This window comes from Saimiri boliviensis, chromosome 17, assembly GCF_048565385.1.
Source record: "Saimiri boliviensis isolate mSaiBol1 chromosome 17, mSaiBol1.pri, whole genome shotgun sequence".
NCBI lineage: Eukaryota > Metazoa > Chordata > Mammalia > Primates > Cebidae > Saimiri > Saimiri boliviensis.
Window position 1 is genome coordinate 3402814 of NC_133465.1, and position 26184 is coordinate 3428997.

Genomic DNA, 26184 nt, shown 5'->3' on the forward strand with positions numbered 1-26184 from the left:
CCAAAGTGCTGGGATTACAGGCTTCAGCCACCGCGCCCGGCTGTTGCAACTATTGAACTCTGCTGCTGTAGTGTGAAAGAAGCTATAGAAAACACATGAATGAATGAGCATGGCTATGTTCTGGTAAAACTTAAGACTTTAATTTATTTGCAGGCCTGGTTCACCAACCTATTTTGTATCTTTAATTACATAAAGAACACATACTTTATAGCATCAACCAAAAAAAAGTTCTGTTAACTGAAGTTTTCAGGATTCTAATCCTGTTCATTATGTCTGCTGATTCAGTGGAGATTATTTACTTTTTTTTTTTTTTTTTTTTTTTGAGGCAGAGTTTCTCTCTTGTTACCCAGGCTGGAGTGCAATGGTGCAATCTCGGCTCACTGCAACCTACGCCTCCTGGGTTCAGGCAATTCTCCTGCCTCAGCCTCCTGAGTAGCTGGGATCACAGGCACGCACTGCCATGCCCAGCTAATTTTTTGTATTTTTAGTAGAGACGGGGTTTCACCATGTTGACCAGGATGGTCTCGATCTCTTGACCTCGTGATCCACCCGCCTCGGCCTCCCAAAGTGCTGGGATTACAGGCTTGAGCCACCGCGCCGGCCTACTTTTTTTTTTTTTCCCCTGAAACGGAGTCTCACTGTGTCGCCCAGGCTGGAGTGCAGTGGCGCAATCTTGGCTCACTGTAACCTCCACCTCCTGGGTTCAAGTGATTCTCCTGCCTCAGCCTACTGAGTACCTGAGACTACAGGCGTGTGCCACCATGCCTGGTTAATTTTTTGTATTTTTAGTAGAGATGGGGTTTCACCGTGCTAGCCAGGATGGTCTTGATCTCCTGACCTCATGATCTGCCCGCCTCGGCCTCCCAAGGTGCTGGGATTACAGGTGTAAGTTACTGCACCCAGCCATGTTTTGTGATTTTTAATGGTGAGTTCATTTTAGGTAAAGCTTTGTCTATTAAATGACTGTATAGTTTGGGTTGACAGATAAGTATTTCCAGGTTGTGCATTTTCTCTCACAAGGAATCCCAGAAGAATCAGCAGCCCCAAAGTGCTTTTTTTTTTTTTTTTTTTTTTTTTTTTCAGTATTTTTCTGTTTGGAGATTAGAATGCATTATCCCTAAACTCAAGAGTAATATAGGTATAGAATTATAAGTTTTGTGAGGCTTCTTTTTGGGTTCAACTGTGACCCCAAGCTCAGATAGCCAACTTTCCCTGTCAGTTATTAATTAGATAGACGTCCACCTGTCCTTTCCCTGGGGTTGTAGTCTTGACTTTGCTTGTGAGGGTTTCAGTTCTAACTCCTAGCCTCCTACAGGCTGTTTCTTAAACCAAGGTTACAGAAATCTCTAAACTTTCCCACCATCCCAAAGCAGTTATACCACAGGTCGTGCTTAACCCTTTGAATTTTACTGTCCATTACTGGCCCTCGAGGGATTTCCCCCTCACTCTTGCAAGCTCAGTTATACATTTAAAAAGATGACTGTTACATTTTATTCAGTATTTCTACGTGTTCTGATCAGGAAGTCTTTACGTTATTAGTTTGCTACTGTATTACTCAAAAATTATTGAAGGAAATACTCAAAAGGTAAGTCATATTCTCCATGAAAATACACAAGTCTCAATATTAAATCACATAAAGGCTAAATTAATAACCTATAAATTATGATTTTATTTATTTATTTTTGGAGATAGGGTCTCATGCCGTTGCCCAGGCTGGAATGCAGTGGTGTGAATATGGCTCACTGCATCCTTGACCCCTTGAGCTCAAGCAATTCTCCTGCCTCAGCCTCCAAGCAGCTGGGACCACAGGCATGCACCAAAACATCCAGCTAATTTTTTTTTTTTTTTTGAGACAGAGTTTCGCTCTTGTTGCCCAGGCTGGAGTGCAATGGTACGATCTTGGCTCACCACAACCTCTGCCTCCGGGGTTCAAGCAATTCTCCTGCCTCCTGAGTAGCAGGGATTACAAGCATGTGCCACCATGCCTGGCTAATTTTGTATTTTTAGTAGAAACGAGGTTTCTCCACGTTGGTCAGACTGATCTCGAACTCCCAACCTCAGGTGATCCGCCCGCCTCAGCCTCCCAAAGTGCTGGGATTACAGGCATAAGCCACCGCACCCAGCCACATCCAGCTAATTTTTAAAATTTTCTGAGTAGACAGCATCTCGAATCCTTGGGCTCAAGCAATCTTTCCACCTCAGCCTCCCACAGTTCTGCACCTGACAAATGGTATGATTTTAAATGACTTCAAGAACATTTTAGGCATTGTTAAAGTTCCAGGAAGACAAATTCAATCTATAAAGCACATCACGTACTATTAATATTATAATAGTTCCCTAATGGGAAAAAACAAAAACAAAAACAGTATTTCCTCCTTCAGAGAAAAGGAATGTGGAACTTACAGTGCATTGTCAAATTTCCCAGAGCTATACTGGTGGACATATGAAGAGTAAGCCAAATCTTCATGAGCTGTTGCTACATGGATATTTTTGCCACCAAACACTGACTGTCGAATGTCAAGGGCTGCCTGAAAGAATCATAAAAATATTTTTCAATACTGTAGAAAACACCACCTAGTTAAATTAAACATCCTAGTAATTTAAATATATATTCTATATACCTAACACCATAAAATTTTGAAGGCAAAGAAGTCCTGCTGTATTTAAATCTCAGAACATGAAAGTCACCTAGAAGGCCTGAATTTCTGAAAACAGCGTTTGACTTAAAATGCAATCGTTTAATAATAATAATCATTCCTATGTCTTGATTCTCAAGACATAGGTAATGTTTTTCTCTATGTCCTTCTTCAAAAGTGAACCTTAAAATCAAGTATGCATTGTCTAGAGCAATGGCATAATACATAATTTACTGAGAATGAGTAAGAAAGGCCTAAAACAATTATTATCAGCCATCCTTGTTATTACAAAGGCAGCTTTAGTGACATGTGCTAAATCAACAACAAAGACAATCCATTACATGAGTAAATAAAAAATGGAAAACTACTCCCAAATATGAGCTTGCAACCCAACAATTCCTTTCCTGAATGATTCTCTTTAATTTCCAAAGCATTAATGTCTATGTCTTCTAGGTAATACTTAATAAAATAATGATGCAGCCTATATTGGTGGGCGGGGTTGGTGTCAAATAGTCATTTTTAGAGGGTGATTTATATACCACAAACAAATACAAGTCAGCAAGTCAATATAGGTTGAAAGAAAAAAAGGGTAACCATTAACATACCTGATAAATTGCAACAGACTGACAGATATTATCTACATTGAGTAAGTAGAACCCATAATCTAGCAGTGTATCAGAATATTTTGGATGTTTGGATCCAAAATGATCCCTACAGAAAGAAATAAAATTATTAGGATATAAAGTATACAGACAATTTAAAAGGATATTTTAAATAATAATCACCTACCGTGCCAAATACACTGCATGTTTAATTAACTGTTCTGCCTTCTTAAATTCACGTTTTACTACACAAGCCTAAAGATAAAGTGAAAAACTGTTAACTTTCACAACAGTTCATTAGTGTGCTAAAATAGAGTTTATATATTCTGGCTATAATAGTTAATAAGAAAAAACCCACCAAACATAAATACGAAGGTTCTATTTGTAATTTCTTTCTTTCCAAGTACTTAAAAATTCTATTATAAACAGATCTGTATATAAGCTGGGAAAATTATAAAGTTTAAAATTTTGACAGTCATTCTTGGTACAAATTTGTCATAACAAAGTTATTTTACAAAGCTGGTATACTCCCATCTTTCCCTATTATTAAAATAAAACAATGGGGGCAGAATTTACTGCAGTATTTTCTTTTTTTTTTTTTTTTTTTTTTTTTGAGATGGAGTTTCGCCCTTGTTACCCAGGCTGGAGTGCAATGGCGCGATCTCGGCTCACCGCAACCTCCGCCTCCTGGGCTCAGGGAATTCTCCTGCCTCAGCCTCCTGAGTAGCTGGGATTACAGGCACGTGCCACCATGCCCAGCTAATTTTTTGCACTTTTTTAGTAGAGACGGGGTTTCACCATGTTGACCAGGATGGTCTCGATCTCTCGACTTCGTGATCCACCCGCCTCGGCCTCCCAAAGTGCTGGGATTACAGGCTTGAGCCACCGCGCCCGGCTTTTTTTTTTTTTTTTTTTTTGAGACGGAGATTCGCTCTTGTTACCCAGGCTGGAGTGCAATGGCACGATCTCGGCTCACCGCAACCTCCGCCTCCTGGGTTCAGGCAACTCTCCTGCCTCAGCCTCCTGAGTAGCTGGGATTACAGGCACGCGCCACCATGCCCAGCTAATTTTTTAAAATATTTTTAGTAGAGACGGGGTTTCACCATGTTGACCAGGATGGTCTCGATCTCTCGACCTCATGATCCACCTGCCTCGGCCTCCCAAAGTGCTGGGATTACAGGCTTGAGCCACCACGCCCGGCCAACTGCAGTATTTTCTAAGGTCCTTATATCCCAGTCCTGGAGTGGCTTTCAACAATCTTTTGTCATTTTCATTTAATAATTTTTAAATGCATAGAATTTCAAGTTTTCCCATTATTTCTTAAGAGATAAGGTTTTACACTGCTAGGCTGGACCTGAACTCCTGGCTACAGGCATGTGCCATTGTGCACAGCTCCCAATTATTTCTTAAAATATTTTGAACCATGAGTATAGCTAGTCATTTTTTAAAACTCTAAATACAATTTACATATAGAAATATATCCTGCAAAAATATTATGCTGTCTTGATATTAAATGAATATTCAATTATTTCAATTAATTAAAAAATAAGAATATTCCTGTTCTAGCTCTGATAACTTGAATATTTATGCTGTTTACTTACTCAAAAAATGACTGACTTAATATTTCACAGAAATCTTGGACTCTCCCAGATCCATAATTTTGGAATCTTCTAGTTGAATTTCCATAAGTAAAATCAATCAAAATGAAATATTAAAATCTGAGAAACTTCTGGGTAGAAGAGTGTATCTGAAAAGTGCATTGTTTTAGGGCCTCACTGCACCAAAGCAGTAGTTTTACTAAATGTCCTCAAAGAGTTAATGCAGGCCAAGTGTGGTGGCTCAGAACTGTAATCCTAGCACTTTTGGAGGCTTGGGTGGGAGGATCACTTGAGACCAGCCTGGCAACATAGTGAGATCCTGTCTCTATTTAAAATAAAATAAAAATTTAAAAGACTTAATCTATTTATTTACAGAATAAGAAAAACAGAGAAAAATCAAGGATGGCCTAGCAGGTCAATCTCTTTGTCACAGGACTGCAGTCTTATAGCAAGCTGCCTTGTGTGAGACTGCAATCCTATGACAAAGAGATTTAACACCAGGCTCTCCTTTAGCAGAAAAGTGACCAAAGTTCATAGTATTTTGGCATAAGGAATTCAGGTTGCTATGAATATTTAAGAAAAACAAAAACAAACTCAAGCCAGAATAGCACCCAAATACTACTATGATCAGTACTTTAGTATGCTAAAACAATTATCAAAATGTATTATTTCACTGGTTTTCTTAAAGAAAAATTAGTTAAAAATCTGTGTGTGATAGTTTTAGTTAAAAACCAGATTTCTAAAAATGAGCACAGAAGCTTATAAAACAGACCTATGTGTAAGAGTGTACAAATAACTAAAATGTTAAATAATAGGTTAATTAAAAAGAAACTTGAAGCCTGATAAATCCTATAATTCATTGAATAATTTTAACATTACGTTTACCTTAGAAGCTTGTCTTAAGACATCCACCACAACTTTCACTGGTAAGCCTGCTGTAATTTCTTTCATTGCCTCAATGCACCATTTGTATGCCTAAAAAAATCATTATTTATAGAAGAGACACAACTGTGGTAAATCAAACTGACAATATTTAACAAAATGACTGAAAAATTTTTCTACAAGCTTTCAAGCACTTAAAGAATACACACAAAATTTACAGTTAAATTTTTCTGAGGCTAAACTTTCTTCAAAGTATAAACCTGTTATATTATTTTTACTCTTAATATCTATAGCTTGTCTGAATCAGACCTTGTAGATACTTGATATTCATTTTCAGGAAATCAGAGGCATGTTCTTTCTTGACCAGAAGCCTTTGCACATACTGTTCCCTCTGCCTTCCCCCTTTCTTTAACCCCTTAAAGCTCATCTGTCTTGCAGGCTTCAGCCCTAGACAAGTTTTTCTATACTTTCCATCCTCCTACTATAACATTTATTATTTTATATCTGAATTGTCTATTTAGTTGAGTGCTTACTTTGTCCCAGCTACTGTCCAAAGTATTTTATGTGCATTAACACATTAACCTGACACAACAGTCCTATAAGATACGTACTATTATGGGAAACTGAGGTATAGAGAGGTTAAGTGGCAGGCAATGTGCTAGTATCTAGGTATGAAGTGGGGAACAAAACAAAAAATATCCTTCCTCTCCTGGTGCTTAGTGGAAGAAATAAAAAAGGCAAAATAAATTATCTTAGGCTGGGTGTGGTGGTGCATACCTGTAATTCCAGCACTTTGAGAGACTGAAGTGGGAGGAGGACTGCTTCAGCTCAGAAGTTAGAAACCAGCCTGGGTAATCACATAGTTTGACTTTGTCTCTGTCAAAACTTAAAAAAATTCGCTGGGTGTAGTGATGTGCACCTGTAATTCCAGCTACTTGGTGGGGCCAAGGTGGAGGCTGTGGTGAGCCATGATCATGACACTGCACTCCAGCCTTGATGCAGTAAGACGCTGTCTCAAACAAACAAACAAACAAACAAACAAAGACAAGTGGCTGGGTGCGGTGGCTCAAGCCTGTAATCCCAGCACTTTGGGAGGCCAAGACGGGTGGATCACGAGGTCAAGAGATCGAGACCATCCTGGTCAACATGGTGAAACCCCGTCTCTACTAAAAATACAAAAAATTAGCTGGACATGGTGGCGCGTGCCTGTAATCCCAGCTACTCAGGAGGCTGAGGCAGGAGAATTGCCTGAACCCAGGAGGCGGAGGTTGCGGTGAGCCGAGATCGCACCATTGCACTCCAACCTGGGTAACAAGAGCAAAACTCCGTCTCAAAAAAAAAAAAAAAAAAAAAAGACAAGTGTGGTCATATGATTTCTTTTGGCAATTAAAATATGAGAAGTGAAACGTGCCTTTTCTGGAAGAAAAGTCCAAGAGCTGGCAGTACTTCTCCATTAAGCTTCTGTCCCTGTGACCAGGCTGTTAATATTCTAGATAGGTATGTTCCACACAGACCCAAAAACCATAATGGGTCTGGATCAAAGTACAGATATTATGTTAAGAATAGCCATGGCCATCTGAAGACAGGGATATATTATGAGCTGGAAAGAAACTTTCATTGTTCCAAGCTATTCTGGGGGTTGATATAATCTCTGCATAGCCTAGCCTATCCTGACTAACAGAAGAACATGGTGCTAATTCATCAAACTATGTCCTTAAGATTTGTGTACTTTTCTGTAAATTTCTACATTCCTCATGAATGTGCTGAGAGTTGCAAATACATGAATAAGGCATAGTATAAACCCCTAAATCCAAACGCAGAAAGAAAATAACTGTCAGGTTGGGCATGGTGGCTCAAGCCTGTAATCCCAGCACTTTAGGAAACTGAGGAAGGTGGATCACTTGAGCCCAGGAGTTTGAGTTCAGCACAGGCAACATGGTGAAAACCTGTCTCTACCAAAGAAGACAGAAAAAGTAGGCAGGTGTGGCGATGTGTGACTGTAGTCTCAGCTACTTGGGACGCTGAGGTGGGAGAATCGCCTGAACGCTGGAGTAGAGATTGTGGTGAGCTGAGATTGTGCTACTACACTCCAGCCTGGGAGATAAAGCAAGACCCTGTCTCAAAAACTACAACAAGAAGCCCATCCAAACAATTTAGGCAGATACTTTTGGTTAAATTAAAAGAAAAACAACAAAGAAAGGGCTCTAAATTATACATTTATATATTTCAAATCCATCTCACAAATACTCCTTTTGTCTGATTTCACTTTTCTTTTATTTGAGACAGAGCCTCACTTGGTCACCCAAGCTTAAGTACAGTGGTATAAACAGGGTTCACTACAGCCTCAACCTACTGGGCTCAAGGGATCCTCCTGCCTCAGCCTCCCATGTAGGATGTAACCATCACAGGCAAGTGCCACATACCCGGCTAATTTTTTGTAGAGGCAGGGTCTCACTTGCCTGGGCTGGCCCCAAACTCCTGGGATTACAGGTATGAGCCATGGTGCCTGGCTTGCCTGATATAAATTTTCCATTACAAATGTGTACTGCCTTAAACCTAATATGTAAAAATGAGATCTGTAAGAAAAACAAGAGAAGACTATTTGATTTAACCTGTTTTTATACGTACTTATCAGTCACAATGAAATGTACCTTAAAACACTTACCTCATCATAGTGACTTTTTGCAAACAGGAGTGCACACAGTTCTCCATAGAGTGCAGCTTTATTTGCTTGCTGGCCATGTTTTGATAGTTTATCCATATATGTCTGAGCTAATTTAAATGTTTCTTCACCCAAATGATATTTGCAGTTTCCATTTCGAACATGAAGCAATCTATAAAACACAAATAACATTGCTCTGTTTTTGTTATTTCCAGCTTGGTGGACCTCTTACCAATCACCTAAATGACTTAAGGTAATTAAATGTAATTACATGGCAGCAGCTGAAAATAAGTGTGTGGCCCAAATTGGAGTTGACCTCATGCCCCAAAAAGAAGTACATGCTTTTTCCTGAAAGCTTCCTATAATTAATCTCATCACTGTTGATTCCTTATCTTCTCTAAATATTTAATATATTTTATGTACTCAGCATGTGCTACATCTAAAAAAATGACATTTACTCTTTTTGTTCCAAGTCCACAAGTAATATAGCCTCAATATAAGAAACTTGGAAAATAATGAAGAAAATAAAATAAACATAAAATACCTTCTATTCTTAGTTTTAGTATAGTCTGTGTTAACACTTGATCGGTTACTACTTATTTCATGATGCTTCATAAATGTTCATTTTTGTTTCTTTTCAATAAGACAAATTTACTGAAAATAGCAATAGTGTTAACTATTTATTTTAAAATCTTTTTTTTTTTTTTTTGATACGGAGTTTCGATCGTTACCCAGGTTGGAGTGCAATGGCGCGATCTTGGCTCACCGCAACCTCCGCCTCCTGGGTTCAGGCAATTCTCCTGCCTCAGCCTCCTAAGTAGCTGGGATTACAGGCACGCGCCACCATGTCCAGCTACTTTTTTGTATTTTTAGTAGAGACGGGGTTTCACCATGTTGACCAGGATGGTCTCGATCTCTTGACCTCGTGATCCACCCGTCTTGGCCTCCCAAAGTGCGGGGATTACAGGCTTGAGGCACCGCGCCCGGCCTATTTTAAAATCTTTTTCCTCTAAAGCGGAAATACAGAGTTCTTTACACAAAGTAACTGTACAACCATGCTGACTATTTAATGATATGACAAAATAGTACAATACTTTAGAGATCACACTGGTATTGATAGCAGTAGACTGTATATCTATACAGACTGCACAAAGATAGGCAAATAGTGTTAGGAATAGACAAATTATTTATTTATTTATTTATTTATTTATTTATCAAATGCTAGCTAGAACATTATGTTCATGTATCAAGCCAATACAATATTCTGAAAATGCTCAGTCTGAGAAGGAACAAAGGTATAAAAGCTATTTAAAAGAAAACCAAGGATGGAGAGGTTAGGAAGTGTTCTTCAGGAGCATCAAGTCAACAGATACATGAAATTTATTTTTTCCATCTATACCACAAATATTAACAGATTAATAACCCATAATAAGAAAAATTCAGACAATCTTTTAATCTTATAAAAGATTTTTTAAAAGTCAGGGAAACAGATTAAAAGAACCAGGACTAATCAATAAAGTAATGAATACTATACAACGGCATTGTGTATCCTCCTAACACATACCATACAGTTATCTGCAAAATCTATTACTGTAAGAGGCTTACGTTCTAGTGGTGAGAAGGGTATTAGCATAAGCAGACAAATATACAAAAATAAGTAAGACTTTCATTTAAGGATAAATGCTACAAGGATGAGAAAAAGTAAGGTAATATGATCAAAAGATTCTTAAAGGAGGTTATTTAGGGTAGACAGGGATCTCCTGAGGTGATAACATTTAAACTGATACCTAAATGATGACACTGGAGCCAGCCACGTAAAAATCTGGCAGGGAAGCATGTTCCAAAACAGAAGAAATAGCCCCTGAGTAAGGATGGGGAGAAATCCTGGCATAGTCAAAGGAAAAGAAAGGTCAATTCATCTAGACTACAGTGAATAAAGGGTTATGTAAAGAGAAATGAGAAGGGGGAGATAAGCAAGATTTTATAGCACCTCCCTAGACGAGGAAAGGAAGTTTCAGTTGCAACAGTGTAAGGGAGGTGATTTGACTTATGCTCTAGAACACTACCAAATTTCCTGAGATGTCAGAAATGTTCTATGCTGTGTTGCTCAATTTGGTAACCACTAGCCACAGTGAATGAGTATTAGAAATGTGCCTAATGTGACCCAGGCACATTTTACTTTTAATTAAGTTTAATTAATTTAAACTTAATCACATATGGTTAATGGCTACCATATGGGACAATGCAATGCTATCAAGAATGCTCTGGCTACAGTGTGGAGAACGGATTATAGCAAAGCCAAGAATGGAAGCAAAGCAACGAAGGCAGAAGATATTGTAATAGTCCGGAAAAAAAAGTCCTTGAGAAAAAAGGATTAGTATTTGAAACACAGATTTGATGGCCAAATGGCTGAAAGAGAAAAAAAATGAGAAAAAATTTCAACCATAGGTTGAAAATTTAGAGAATGAAAAGAACAGTGCTTACTTCTCATTTCCACAATATAAGAATTTCCTTCCTATAAGACCTTCACTGTAGTAAGTATTCTCCTGAAATAACAATCTGTGGATATTACTTAGTAATTGGCACATGATGAGGTAACAAAATAAACACTATGCTGGAAAGGCACAGCTTGATATTTTCTCCAGTCCCTGCTGGATGTCTATTTAAACAAAAGCGCAAATTAAACATATGGAGATTCTTTAGGTCTGGATGTTCATCTGGGCTGACACTAGGCAGTATACTGAATCCAAGGAACTTTTGGTCCAACTTATTATGGTCTAATTTTATCCCAACATTCTGCCTAAGAAAAAGGCAGCCTATCAAAATGTGACACTACCATGTAAGTAGTTACTTACTTTCTTAATAACATAAAATCATGTCTACCTGATCAACACCTATTGTCAACGGCAATTACTACTTGATTGAACTATTCACTGTTTGAAATGAAAAATATACAAATGTAGAAGTCATTAGTTTACTACTATATTTACCATTAAGACTGAATATGACTAGTTAAGAGCCTCATCAGCCAGACATGACAAAAGTAAAACACACTGGAAATGAACCTAAAAGAAAAGAATTTCTCTCCTTAAGTGTCCTTTTCTAGAACCAGTTTAAATTTTTGGAAATGAATGAGAGCTTGAAAGGAGTGAACTGCATAATGAAAATAAAGACTAGTATGGGTTTTAAAATTTTTTTTTTTTTTTTTTTTTGAGACGGAGTTTCGCTCTTGTTACCCAGGCTGGAGTGCAATGGCGCCATCTCGGCTCACCGCAACCTCCACCTCCTGGGTTCAGGCAATTCTCCTGCCTCAGCCTCCTGAGTAGCTGGGATTACAGGCACGTGCCACCATGCCCAGCTAATTTTTTGTATCTTTAGTAGAGACGGGGTTTCACCAGGTTGACCAGGATGGTCTCGATCTCTTGACCTCGTGATCCACCCACCTCGGCCTCCCAAAGTGCTGGGATTACAGGCTTGAGCCACTGCGCCCGGCTAAAATATTTTTTATTATGGTGAAATATATATAAAACTTTGCCATTTGAGCCATTTTTAAGTATACAATTCAGTGGCATTAATTATATTCACTATGTCAAGCAACCATCAATACTATCCACTTCCAAAACTTCTTCATCACCCCAAAGGGAAATTCTATAAGCATTAAGCAATAGCTTCCCCTTTTGCCTTACCCCTAAGTCCCTGGTAACCTTTAATCTGCTTTCTGTCTCTATAAGTGTGCCTATTTTAGGTATTTCATGTAAGTGGAACTATACAATATTTGTCCTTTTATGTCCTAACTTATTTCACATAGGATAAAATTTTCAAGGTTCATCCATGTTGTAGCATATATCAAACCTGAGGGAATCACTGTATGCATACGTATGTAAATGCCAAATTTTGTGTATCTATTATCTGTTGATGGATACTTGGACTGTTTCCATCTTTTGACTTGTGAAAAATTCTGCTATAAACACTAGCACACAAATAACTTTTGATTCCCTGCTTTTAGGCATATACCTCCGAGTAAAATTGCTGAGTCATACTGTAATTCTATGTTTAGCTTTTTGACAAACTGCCTAACTGTACTCCACAGCAGCTGCACCATTTTACACTCCCAGCAACAGTGCACAAACTTTCCAATTTCTTTTTTTTCCAAATGCTCTCTCAGCAGAATCACTCGATTTCTTATCATCCTTGCCAACACTTATTTTCTGTTGTTTTTACTTTTTTAATTGTACCCATCTCAGTAGGAATAAAGTGGTACCTCATTATGTTTGATTTATATTTCCCTAATGCCAAATGACACTGAGCATCTTTTCATGTGCTTACTAGCCATTTACATATTCCTTGGGAAAATGTCTATTCAAGTCCTTTGCCCATTTTTTATTTTATCATTTTTTGAGACAGAGACTCACTCTGTCACCAAGGCTGGAGTGCAGTGGCACAATCTCAGTTCACTGCAACTCCTGCCTCCTGGGTTCAAGTGATTTCCCTCCTCAGCCTCCCGAGTAGCTAGGATTACAGGTGTGCACCACCATACTTGGGTGTCTGGGTGTGTGTGTACACGCGCGTGTCTGTGTATTTTTTTAGTAGAGACAGAGTTTCACCATGTTGGCCAGACTGGTCTTGAACTCCTAACCTCATCTGATTTGTCTGCCTCAAACTCCCATTAAGTGCTGGAATTACAGGTGTGAACCACCACACACAGCTTCATTTTTAAATTGTTTGTAGTTCTTGATATATTCTGGATACTAGAACCTTATCTGACATATGATTTGCAAATATTTTCTCCCATTCCATAGGTTGTCTTTTTACCTTCTTGATTTGTACAGAAGTTTTTTATTTTAAGTCCAACAAATCAATAGTTTTACTTCTTCCTTTCCAATACTGATGCTTTTTGTTTTTCTTGTCTAATTTCTTCTGCTAAAGCTTCTAGTACAATGTTGAGTACCACTAATGAAAGCAGGCATCCAAGTCTTGTTCCTGGATCCTATGGGGGAAGCTTTCAGTCTTTCACTATAGAGTATGATGTTAAATGTAGGTTTTTCATAAATACTTTTTATCATATTGAAGAAGTTCCTTTCTACTCCTAGCTTTCCAGGAATTTTTTTTTTTTTTTAATCATGAAAAGGTGTTAAGATTTTGCAAAATGTCTTTTCTGTGTCAACCAAGATGACTGGGATTTTCTTTTTCTTTTTTCCCTTTATCCTATTAACATGGTGTATCACATTAATGTTCTTATGCTGAACCACCCTTGCGTTCCTGGGATAAATCTCACTTGGTCATAGTGTAAAATCCTTTTAATAGTCTATTAGATTTGATTTGCTAGTATTTTGTTGAGGATTTTTACATCCGTATTTGTAAAAGACACTGGTCTGACGCTGTCTTTTCTTTGATGCCATTTTTTTGGTCTTTGGTATTAGGGTAATGTTGGTCTTTTAAAATGAGTTGGGGCTTGGTGCAGTGGCTCACACCTGTAATCCTAGCACTTTGGGAGGCCAAGGCAGGCGGATCACCTAAGGTCAGGAGTTTGAGACTAGCCTAGCCAACACAGGGAAACCCCGTCTCTACTAAAAATACAAAAATTAGCCAGGCCTGGTGGTGGGTGCCTGTAATCCCAGCTACTCAGGAGGCTGAGGCAGGAGAATCACTTAAATCTGGGAGGTGGAGGTTGCAGTGAGCTGAGATCATGCCACTGCACTCAAGCCTGGGCAAAAGGGTGAGACTCTGTCTCCAAAATAAAATAAATAAAATGAAAATGAAAATAAGCCGGGCGCAGTGGCTCAAGCCTGTAATCCCAGCACTTTGGGAGGCCGAGGCGGGTGGATCATGAGGTCGAGAGATCGAGATCATCCTGGTCAACATGGTGAAACCCCGTCTCTACTAAAAGTGCAAAAAATTAGCTGGGCATGGTGGCACGTGCCTGTAATCCCAGCTACTCAGGAGGCTGAGGCAGGAGAATTGCCTGAGCCCAGGAGGCGGAGGTTGCGGTGAGCCGAGATCGCGCCGTTGCACTCCAGCCTGGGTAACGAGGGCGAAACTCCATCTCAAAAAAAAAAAAGAAGATGAAAATAAAAATAAAAAATAAAATAAAATAAAATGAGTTAAGAAGTGTTTCTTCCTCTGCAATTTTCTGGAAGAGTTTAAGAACTAGTGCTAATTCTTTAAATGTTTGATAAAATTCACTAGTAAAGTTTTCTGGTCCTGGACTTTGTTGGAAGGTTCTTGATTATGGATTTAATTTCTTTTCTTGTTATAGGTCTTGTAAAAGTTTCTATTTCTTCTTGGGGCATTTAGGTAATTTGTACATGTCTAGGAGATTTGTCAATTTTATCTATTATTACCTAATTTGTTGGTGTTCAACTGTTCATAGGAGTCTCCTTAAATCCTTTTATTTGTGGAAGATTGGTAGTAATGTTCCAAGTCTCATTTCTGATTTTAGTTATTTGAGTCTTCTTTTTTATTAGTCTTGTATGATTTTAATTTCAAGTCAGGGAGGACATCACTATGAGAATGTTTCTTCTGCTAGAGAATGTAGAATCTGTACCTGATACTTCAAACCATGGCAGTAATCTTACAAGCAGTGGAGAGCTAGCCAAAGACAAGATGGGTACACACAGAATTAGCAGACAGATGATGGCAGGAACCTAGTTCATTAATAACCTCTATATATTCAGAATTAACCTACCCTGGAGGCACTTAACATTTTAATGATTATCTTTTTATCAAAGTTTTTGTATTTTTAAGGTGCACTGCTTATGTTGGTGGCTCCAATCTTATTTGCTACACATAGGTTTAAGATCTTTTTGTGAATTATACATTCTATTATCAATATCCCTTTCCTATCAACTTACGATTTTAACCCTGAATTCTTCCTTATTGTCAGTATTATTGTTTTGGGGTGTTAGTGTTTATTATTAGTATTATTGTTTTTCTTTTTATGATATAGCACTAGCTTTTATTTTTTAACCCTCTTGGCAACTGCCATCCTTAGGTAGGAGAATTGAGCCCATTTACATGTATTATGATGATAATTATATTTGGTCTAACCTTTTCATATTATTTAACATTTGTCATAATCAGTTATTTCCTCTATTCTCTTTGCTTATGATCTAGCTTGGTCAAGTTTCCAATTATTCTCACCCATATGCATACCACCTAGTATGGAAGTTTTATCACGTTTTTCCATTACACAAGGCATTTAAATACCCAGCTCTAGCACTGATAATGTTTGAACATTAAATAATGATGCACTTTCCTACCCTACCCACAAAGATGAGAACTTCATAACACTTTTACTTTTCCATTCTCCCAAATGTTTATTTTACTTTATTTTTTTTAGAGATGGGGTGTCTCCATGTTGGTCAGGCTGGTCTCGAATTCCTGACCTTGTGATCCACCCACCTTGGCCTCCGAAAGTGCTGGGATTAGAGGTGTGAGCTACCGTGCCCAGCCCCAAATGTGTATTTTAAAAATAGGCTACGTGTCTATTAAAAAATAACCTGAATGGGCTGGGCGCGGTGGCTCAAGCCTGTAATCCCAGCACTTTGGGAGGCTGAGGTGGGTGGATCACGAGGTCAAGAGATCGAGACCATCCTGGTCAACATAGTGAAACCCTACCTCCACTAAAAATACAAAAAATTAGCTGGGCATGGTGGCGTGTGCCTGTAATCCCAGCTACTCAGGAGGCTGAGGCAGGAGAATTGCCTGAACCCAGGAGGCGGAGGTTGCGGTGAGCGGAGATCGCGCCATTGCACTCTAGCCTGGGTACAAGAGCAAAACTCTGTCTCAAAAAAAAAATAAATAAATAACTTGAATGTAAGGTGAACCTCCATTTTCCATCTAACAGTATTTTTACCGACTCATATATATCAAGTTTTAGGGATATATGTGATAACATTAAAACACCTATAATTTATATTTAAGGCCAGGTGTAGTGATTATGCCTATAATTCCAGTACTTTGGGAGGCCAAGGCAGGAGGATCACTTGAGCTCAGGAGTTTGAGACCAGCCTGGGCAACATCCTGAGGTCTTATTTCTATTAAAAACAGAAAGAGCAAAATTTATAACATTTAAGTATTTCCTTATACATACATATTTAAAATCTAAATTAAATTTTCAAAAATCACTTTCCTCTTCACAATTTGCTTTATCCAAATTATTGACATGTACCTTAAATATTTAGCTTTACCATCACCATAGTTATTTCTTCAGTCATCTGACAGTTTTTATCTTTTTGGATAAATAAATCCTTCTTTGGAATAACAGTTTTTTAGGGTAAGACATTTTCACTTGTTTGAAAACCAGTACTTCTGAATCTCTGATGTCACCAGAAATTTTTTTTTTTTTTTTGAGACGGAGTTTTGCCCTTGTTACCCAGGCTGGAGTGCAATGGCGCCATCTCGGCTCACCGCAACCTCCGCCTCCTGGGGTCAGGCAATTCTCCTGCCTCAGCCTCCTGAGTAGCTGGCATTACAGGCACGTGCCACCATGCCCAGCTAATTTTTTGCACTTTTAGTAGAGACGGGGTTTCACCATGTTGACCAGGATGGTCTCGATCTCTCGACCTCGTGATCCACCCGCCTCGGCCTCCCAAAGTGCTGGGATTAAAGGCTTGAGCCACCGCGCCCGGCGTCACCAGAAATTTAATCCAAAGCTACCAGTAACCATCTGCAAAGCATTAGGACTGCTGGGCTTTTCAATTTCTCCTATGGCAAGTAGTCATCCACGATCTCCACAACTGAACTACTCACTCCATCACTTTTCAAAGTAATCTTTAAAAAGCCAGTTAATAAAAGTATCCAACTCTTAAAACTGTAAGGTAATGACCTCCAGAATAATTCTAAATCTGTTAAATTTCATTACTTTTTTTCTTTTTTCTTTCTTTTTTTTTTTGAGACGGAGTTTCGCTCTTGTTACCCAGGCTGGAGTGCAATGGCACGATCTCGGCTCCCCGCAACCTCCGCCTCCTGAGTTCAGGCAATTCTCCTGCCTCAGCCTCCTGAGTAGCTGGGATTATAGGCACGCACCACCATGCCCAGCTGATTTTTTGTATTTTTAGTAGAGACGGGGTTTCACCATGTTGACCAGGATGGTCTCGATCTCTTGACCTCGTGATCCACCTGCCTCGGCCTCCCAAAGAGCTGGGATTACAGGCTTGAGCCACTGCGCCCGGCTACTTTTTTTCTTTTTTTGAGACCATTTCATTCTTGTCACCCAGGCTGGAGTGCAATGGCGTGATCTTAGATCACTGCAATCTCCGCCTGCCAGGTACAAGCAATTCTCCTGCCTCAGCCTCCTGAAGTAGCTGGGATTACAGGCGCCCACCACCATGACCAGCTACTTTGTTTGTATTTTTAGTAAAGATGGGGTTTCACCATGCTGGCCAGGCTGGTCTTGAACTCCTGACCTCAGGTGATCCATCCACCTTGGCCTCCCGAAGTGCTGGGATTAACAGGCATGAGCCACTGTGCCCAGCCAGTCTTCCTATTCTTAAGGAAGATTTGAAAAAGGAATTTCAAGGGGAGGTGACAAGAGCTTAGATGTTAGTGCTAATGCTAATTTTTTCTATTTTTAGTAGAGATGGGGTTTTGCTATGTTGGCCAGGCTGGTCTTGAACTCCTGAACTCAAACGATCTGCCCACCTTGGCCAACCAAAGTGCTGAGATTACAGGCGTGAGCCTCCGTGCTTGGCCTTATTAGTTCCTCAGAAAGAAAATTTTGCTAGGTGGTCTCTATAAGCTTCCTGGCATTAGCACTAACTGAAGTTTCAGGTTAACATTTCTTTCCTAAATACTACTTTGTTGTTTAAAATACAGGTTGACTATCCTTATTTCAAATTTTTGGATTAGGAACACTAAACCTGTAACAGATTTGACATGGTAACTAAAAATTTTTCTTTTTTGTAATTTCTAACATTTTTCATCTCTGGTTTGAAAAAAAATCCTTATTTAAGGCCTATTACAAAGTCTCCATTTGTTTGTTCTTCATTCTCTTCCTACTCCATTTACATCTGAGACATATTAAATATTCATTATTTACCACTATTTCTATATCATCTTCCCCTACCTTGGAGTTTGTTATTATTAAGAATTTTTTTTTCAAGTTTCCAAATTTTATTTTAAAAGAAAATAAAGACAGTCTCATTATATTGCCCAGGCTGAGCTCAAGCAGTCCTCCTGTCATGACCCCCTCCAAGTGTCGGGATTACAGGCATGAGGTACCATGCCTGGTCAGAACTTATATTTGGTTAGAGAAGTTCTTTGATTATTTCCCTCAGATAAGGTACATGGAGGTATACTGGGTCTTTATATATTTGAAAATTATTTCTTTTGCCCTTAAAACTGGTGAGGTACAGTATTTTCTCTCAGTAACTGAGATACTGCTACTTCCTTCTAGCTTCTAATTTCTATTTATATTTGGATTCAGGAAATTCAACTGCCCAGGGTTCTCTTTCAATCCACATTCAAGTCTTTACACACACACACACACACACACACACACACACACACACACCCCTCACTCCACCATCCAGTAGTTCAAGAAGTTCTTATCATTTTCAAAAAAATACTAACGTAATATACGTAAATGGTTTAAAAACATAATAAACAGTAGAAAAGCATTTAAAATAAAATGTAAAGTTTGTTCTGCCCAACTCCGACAAGCCGAAAGGCAACCTCTGTTCTCTTTTATCTGGAGGTTCTAGAGAATTCTTGGCCTCAGACAAACCATGCTCACATGGATTGATTAACTCCATGGAAAAAAAACTGAAAAGGGGGTTGGGGTGTGATTTTATGTTTGTCATCTCCCAATAACAGACCAATTCAGTAATTGTGGTTATTTCTGAGCAGCAGGGTTATAGGCAACAATTTTCTTCCTTATTACTTTCTGTATTTTCTGGATGTGTTTGGCCACAGACATGTATAAGCAAGAAAAACAAAGCTATTAAATAGAAAATGAATAAATGGAAATAGGCAGGGTCCTCAAAGAACACAAAGGACTGAAAAACGGTATCAGGTTTAACTACGTTCTATTAAGAAAGGCTAGGAAGGTTCTCTGACCTTTGTTCTACAATGTTCTGATGCTAGCTCCAGATTAGAAATTGGTTTTGTGACATTAAATTGAAAAACATACTTTTATTCTTGCATAAGGCTCAAAGCCCCTGGGATTGTCCAAAGGATTTGATTAGTATCTGTTCTGCAAAACATTTCTTTTTCATTTCAATTAAACATCTGGTCAATTAATACTCCAAGTTTCTCTATGCCTTAAAAAAAAGCTAAGTCATAAAATTTTAATCTTTTCAAATAATACTAAGTAGATGAAAAAATTAATTATATATAAATTATATTAAATACACCTGTAATGACCAATAATTTGGCAAGGTTAGTTGAGATGGAGTTTCGCTCTTATTGCCCAGGCTGGAGTACAATGGCGCAACTTCCGCCTTCTGGGTTCATGCAATTCTTCTGCCTCAGCCTCCTGAGTAGCTGGGATTACAGGCAGGCGCCACCATGCCCGGCTAATTTTGTATATTTAATAGAGATGGGGTTTGTCCGTGTTGGTCAGGCTGGTCTCGAACTCCCGACCTCAGGTGATCCGCCCGCCTTGGTCTCCCAAAGTGCTGGGACTATAGGCATAAGCCACCATGCCCAGCAGCAAGGTTAGTTAAATAGAGGCAAATTTTATTTTGAAATTTCAAATTCATAAAGACAAAATATCCTAGTATACAGGCAGTGAGGTGGCATTATAAATGGCTTTGTTCCTTGGTCCAACAATATTCTAGTTTCCCATGTGCTTGCTAAAAGGACAGCCAGTTCTGAATTGTTATTCTTTTTATTTATTTAAAAATTTTTTATAGAAATGGGGTCTTACTGGTCTCCAATTCTTAAGCTCAAGCAATCCTCAAATCTTGACCTCCCAAAGTGCTGGGATTATAGGTGTGAGCCACTGCACACAGCCAGTTATCAGAAATCATCCAATATTCCTCATGTTTTCTTCCTTAATGTAGATCCATAAATTCATTCATGCACAATTAAAAATGTTTTGCTTTTCAGACTATATTATACAGATTAGAAGTTATGTAGAATGTATTCCAGTTTCCAGTTTAAAAGACAGGTAATCAAAGACATAGGGTAGACTTCTCGGAAAGCAATTTTTTTCTGATTTAAAAAAGAAGACTCGGCCAGGCACGGTGGCTCAAGCCTGTAATCCCAGCACTTTGGGAGGCCGAGGCGGGTGGATCACGAGGTCAAGAGATCGAGACTGTCCCGGTCAACATGGTGAAACCCCGTCTCTACTAAAAATACAAAAAATTAGCTGGGCATGGTGGCGCGTGCCTGTAATGCCAGCTACTCAGGAGGCTGAGGCAGGAGAATTGCCTGAACCGAGGCGGCGGAGGTTGCGGTGAGCAGAGATCGTGCCATTGCACTCCAGCCTGGGAAACAAGAGCGAAACTCCGTCTCAAAAAAAAAAAAAAAAAAGATGACTCAGCTGGCATGTACTTTTTGCCCTCCCCTCTTCTCACTGCCTATTAACACTTGCTATAACCATAATGATGTGAACTACTTGCTAAAGATGATAAACTAGGAAGGAGGAAGGAGACTGATTTGTCTTGTGAGAAAACTAAACCTTTTGGTAAGGCTAAAGCCAAATTTATACAGGAGCCTTAAAATAAGAAGAAACACAGGTAATTGGATGAACTAAATCTGAATATGTGAATTAAAAAACTAAAGCATATACAAAAAAGAAAGTGCTTTATATAGTGAATAATCTATGATAAAATCATACAAAATGCCTTTTCTGTTCTAAATTAACCAGTTTATATACACAGAAATATATAACTAATCTCCCAAATCCCATATGGGATAATCTAGTCAAATACAGAATAGGCAGAAGGGGGGAAAATGAGAGATTATTTTTGAGTACTATAAATTATAGGGCTAAATACCAGTCTTTTTATAGTTTCTGCACACAAATATTCCTATAATTTATCATACACTTCTAAAGTAGATGTGGGAAATTATAACCTTCTAAAATATTTAAAATTAAGATTGCATATTGCAAAATTAATTTCACGATTTGAATGTCAATGTGACATAGATAAACCTTGTATAAAAAAAGGCAATGACAGCCTCAAAAGACTGAAATTCAACTGGAAAAAAAAAAAAAGAGAGAGAGAGTTTTACTCAACTTTAGCTTAAATCAACAGTAATCTGGCTGGGTGTGATGGCTCATGCCTGTAATCCCAGCACTTTGGGAGGCCCAGGCAGGAGGAGTGTTTGAGCCCAGGAGTTGGAGACCTGCCTGGACAACACAGCAAAACCCCATCTCTAATAAAAATAAAGTAAAAAAAATATATTTTAAAAACCTCAAAACAAAAATACTATAGTTTTATAAAAGACTATTCCAGTTTTGAAAGGATTCAGATTAAATTAACTCATCTAAAAATACCTAGAAATATGTACCTTAATTCCATAAAAATAGATGACTGTATATTCAATAAATTGATTGGACTTAGGATAAAGAATTTCTGTTAATTTTTTGACTTTATTTTTAGTTTTATATTAAAAAATCTTTTTAAGAAATGCCAAATCAAATTGGAGGACAGAGAAAACCTGTATGAAAATAGCTAAAGGTAAATGTAACATGTGCAAACAAAAATAAGGACAATAAAGCAGAGTTACTTTTAGATTTGCTTGACTTTAAGAATATCTGCAAAAAAGTAATAAATATAAATGTATCTTCAAAGAAAAGTTTTTCATAAGCAAAGCACTAATCTTGTTATGCACAATTATGGAAATATAAACAAAGCAGGAGTACAAAAGTAACACCCAAGAAAAAGTACATTTCTGGAGTTTCCTAGCATTCAGTGTCTACCATAGTTCCTAGCACTAATAACTACTCAATAAATACTTCTTGAATGAATAAACAAGCGCTATGACAAAGCAAAAAGATAAATAGAAACACATTCTGGGCCAGGTGTGTGGCTCAAGCCTGTAATCCCTGCACTCTGGGAGGCCAAGGCAGGTGGATCACCTGAGGTCAGGAGTTTGAGCCAGCCTGACCAACATGGTGAAACCCCATCTCTACTAAAAATACAAAAAATTAGTCAGGCGTGGTGGTGCATGCCTGTAATCCCAGTTACTCAGGAGGCTGACACAAGAGAGTAACTTGAATCCAGGAGGTGGATGTTGCAGTGAGCCAAGATCGCCCCACTGTACTCCAGCCTGGGTGACAGAGCGAGATGCCATTTCAAAAGAAAAAAAAAAAGAAACACGTTCTGGTTGATAACACACAAATCTAACCTAAGTTACCTATAGCAGATTAACTATTTTAGAGATGAGAGAGAGAGAAGGCCAGACTAGTAAAACTATGACATATAAATAGCATCTCTGAGAGTTACTCAAATGTTGGCATATACTTAGAAGAGCTAAAACTATAAAAGCTACTAAATACCATTACAGCACGTAATTACAGGATATGTTCCAACTTACCTCACACAACATTCTACTGCACGAAACCAATGAAGCATCTCATCATGTAGAGTACACAATTGAAGGCAGGACAGAAAAACTTTCTCAGCATCACTGTACCAGCCTGCATCTGAAAGAAAGCCACCTAAAAAACAAGAAATATCATTTGATAAATAGCCTGAAAGTTGAAATGACATGCTGACAGTGAGTATTAACCACATTTTAAAAACACCACGATATTAAAGTCTTGTGTTTAACACAGATATGAATTCTAAGATTTTTATAAAAAGATTTTGGACTAGGGGAATGAGGATGAAGGCTAAGACCTTAAATAAGAAGTCAAAGTTTCAACTCTCTAAAAATACTCACTCCATGGCCTAAGAGTTATAATTTTCCAGCTAATGAGCTAACTGAATTATTTTACTATTTTTATCTTGCAGTGTACATATAACTTTAGCATCTCCCAATATGAAATCCCAAAGAAGATAAATCTGAATATACTTAATCTTCTTAGTAAGCAGCACATAATGGACGATATACAGATTAAAAATAAAAGACTGTGATGCTTAATTATCTTATAGTAAGAAATTACTGTTCTGGATATTATTTACTCAGAATATTATCTTTTTGAGGAATTTCACCCCTAAAAATGACTAACATTTAATACACTGTTACTACACCGTGTAAAACACCTTGTATTGTGGTAACTACTCTACATGAACTCACTCATTTAACTTTCATAACACACTTTCAACTTAAATGAAATAACTGCCCCAATTTAATAGATGAAAAAACTTGAGTCACAGAAAAACCAACACTTATAATTCAGCAAGTGAAAAGATTCAAATCCATACAAGCTAAGTCTATAGTCTCTATACTACATTAGTTATTAAGAAATAATTTCTTAGTGCTATTCAGGATTAGTTACAATAACCAGAAAACACAAAGTAACATACCATCATGGTATGTTCTAAAACACCTTTTTTCGCACATTAAAAAAAAATCTCTGAAATTATTTGAGACCAGCCTGGGTGATACGGCAAAATCCTGTCTCTACAAAAGATACAAAAGCCAGCCAGGTGTAGTGGCAAGTGCCTGTAGTCCTAGCTTCTCAGGAGGCTGGGATGGGAGAATGACTTTAGCCTGGGAGGCAGAGGCTGCAGTGAGCGGAGATCAAACCACTGCACTCCAGCCTGTGCAACAGAGCAAGATTCCGTCTCAAAAAAAAAATACCAAAAAAAAAAAAAAAAAAAAAAAACCAAAACTCTGAAAATAGAGTACATGATAAAACTGACGGTAATATTACAGTAATTAGCCACGTATTTTTTTCTTGGTACACAAAAAAATATGCTGTTTCTCAATAGTATTAATGTCTGAGTCAACAAAATACTCTATTTTGCTTAGATTCACATTTTATATTTAATTAAATCTACATGTAATTAAGCAATTTTTAAAATTAATTGGAGAGAACTATGCTTTAGAACTTTCTAGGTTCCTCACCAAGTTGAGCAGAATAATGAGGTTATTATTCATATTCACACTAAGCAATATTCTATTTATCGTCCCAGCATATTGTGTATTGGGTTGGTTATTAGAATATTTTCTTTCAGCTTCAAATTCACACTACTAGAGTGTTTGAGGATGCTGAGCAAGGACCCTGCAAACCACATTTCTCCTTTGTTAGCTGGCTTCCTGTTAGGCTCAGCCAATAGGAGGCACTGGAGAAAGGGCTGCAAGACTGTAAGAGCAAAGGACACTTTCCTTCCTGTTTGTGTTAGTGAGGTTCCTGCTGGAAAAAAAAAACACCCCAGGGTTTGCTTCTTTACTCTGGTAGAAGTTCATTCCATTAAGCAATAGTCAATACCAGTTGCAGTTTTCCAATGCTTGCAAAACCAGTTTCACAGCACTCCATCAAACACCAGCAACAGTCACCTAGATTGCCCCTCCGAGAGGTCTAGCTAGACCCATGGCCCTCTTTTCAGACCTCTGAGGCACCAGTAACAGTCTAACAGCATCCCAGCTTTATAGGGCAAACCTCTACAATTTCTAATTTTTAATTCCAACCTCTTCCCTTGGTTCCCCAAGCCATAGGTATGGCAGCCAGTTTTCAAAATACTCTACTGTTTCTAATACTCTACTGTTCCCTTTTTGCCTTTTTAGTTCTCTAATATCTGGTTAAAAATTATTTGTATTAGGCCAGATACAGTGGCTCATGCCTGTAATTCCAGCACTTTTGGAGGCTGAGGTGGAAGGATCAATTGAGGCCAAAAGTTCGAGACCAGCCTAGGTAACAAAGCAAGACCCTGTCTCTTAAATAAACAAGTATCCTTTATATTGAATTATATCTCTAGAACATGGATGGATTTTGAAAATATTATGCTAAATAAAATAAGGCAGTCACAGAGACCATGTATTTCTTTTTTTTTTTTTTCCACCAAGATGAAGTCTTGCTCTGCCACCTAGGGTAGAGTGCAGTGGTCTACTTACTGCAACCTCTGCTTTCCGTATTCAGCGGCAATTCTCCTGCCTCAGCCTCCTGAGTAGCTGGAATTACAGGCTCATGCCACTATGTCCAGCTAATTTTTTTTGTATTTTTGGTAGAGATGGGGTTTCACCATGTTGACCAGGCTGGTCTCACACTCCTGACCTCGTGATACACCTGCCTTGGTCTCCCAAAGTGCTGGGATTATAGGTGTGAGCCACTGCACCATGCCAAAGACCATATATTTCAAGAGTCCCTTTATATAAAATGTCCAGAACAGGCAAATCTAGAGAGATAGAAATTGAATGATGTTTGCCTGGTGTTGGAGGGAAATGGAAGTGAATGCTAACGGGTACTGTTTTCTTTTTGGGGTGGTAATAATGTTCTAAACTTACTGTGGTGATGTATGCAGAACACTTCTGGTATGACTTTTTTCACTCTCTGGGTAATTTCAGGATTAAGACTGATAACTATAAGTTTGCCAGGACTTGGTTCTCCCTCCAAGGTATCTGCCTATCTGGGTCATTACAATGGCCAGATTGGCATAAGTAAATGTGGAGATGACTGAGGACCTCAATGAATACTAGTCTTCTTTTCATCTTCTTTGATACTAAATTTCTCTCATGCACACATTTTTACTTGATCGTCTAGAACTAAGGGGGTATCATCCTCAACATCAGTGAAGATCACAAGTTTTTAGAGACTTTCTTTGGACAATTCTTTGTTGCTACTGACATTCCTAAGACTAAAAAATAAATGCTGAGGGTCCCTTTCAAAAAAATATGTTCTGAAGTTCCTTCAGCAGGCTGTCTTTGACTACTACAAAGAATGATTCTAAGATTAAAGAAAAGAG

The 26184-nt window shown here is 38.3% G+C and overlaps 1 protein-coding gene across 1 annotated transcript in view; it reads right to left on the bottom strand.

The window, feature by feature from the left end:
- Positions 1-26184, bottom strand: part of APPBP2 (amyloid beta precursor protein binding protein 2) — a 77382-nt gene that overhangs the window by 12833 nt on the left and 38365 nt on the right. Inside the window, exons 4-9 of the mRNA XM_039476389.2 lie at positions 22871-22994; positions 8384-8552; positions 5722-5811; positions 3426-3493; positions 3242-3347; positions 2404-2528 (exon numbers count right to left, since the gene is read on the bottom strand). Of these exons, the coding sequence (XP_039332323.1) occupies positions 2404-2528; positions 3242-3347; positions 3426-3493; positions 5722-5811; positions 8384-8552; positions 22871-22994 (682 nt within the window). The remainder of the gene's footprint in view (positions 1-2403; positions 2529-3241; positions 3348-3425; positions 3494-5721; positions 5812-8383; positions 8553-22870; positions 22995-26184) is intronic.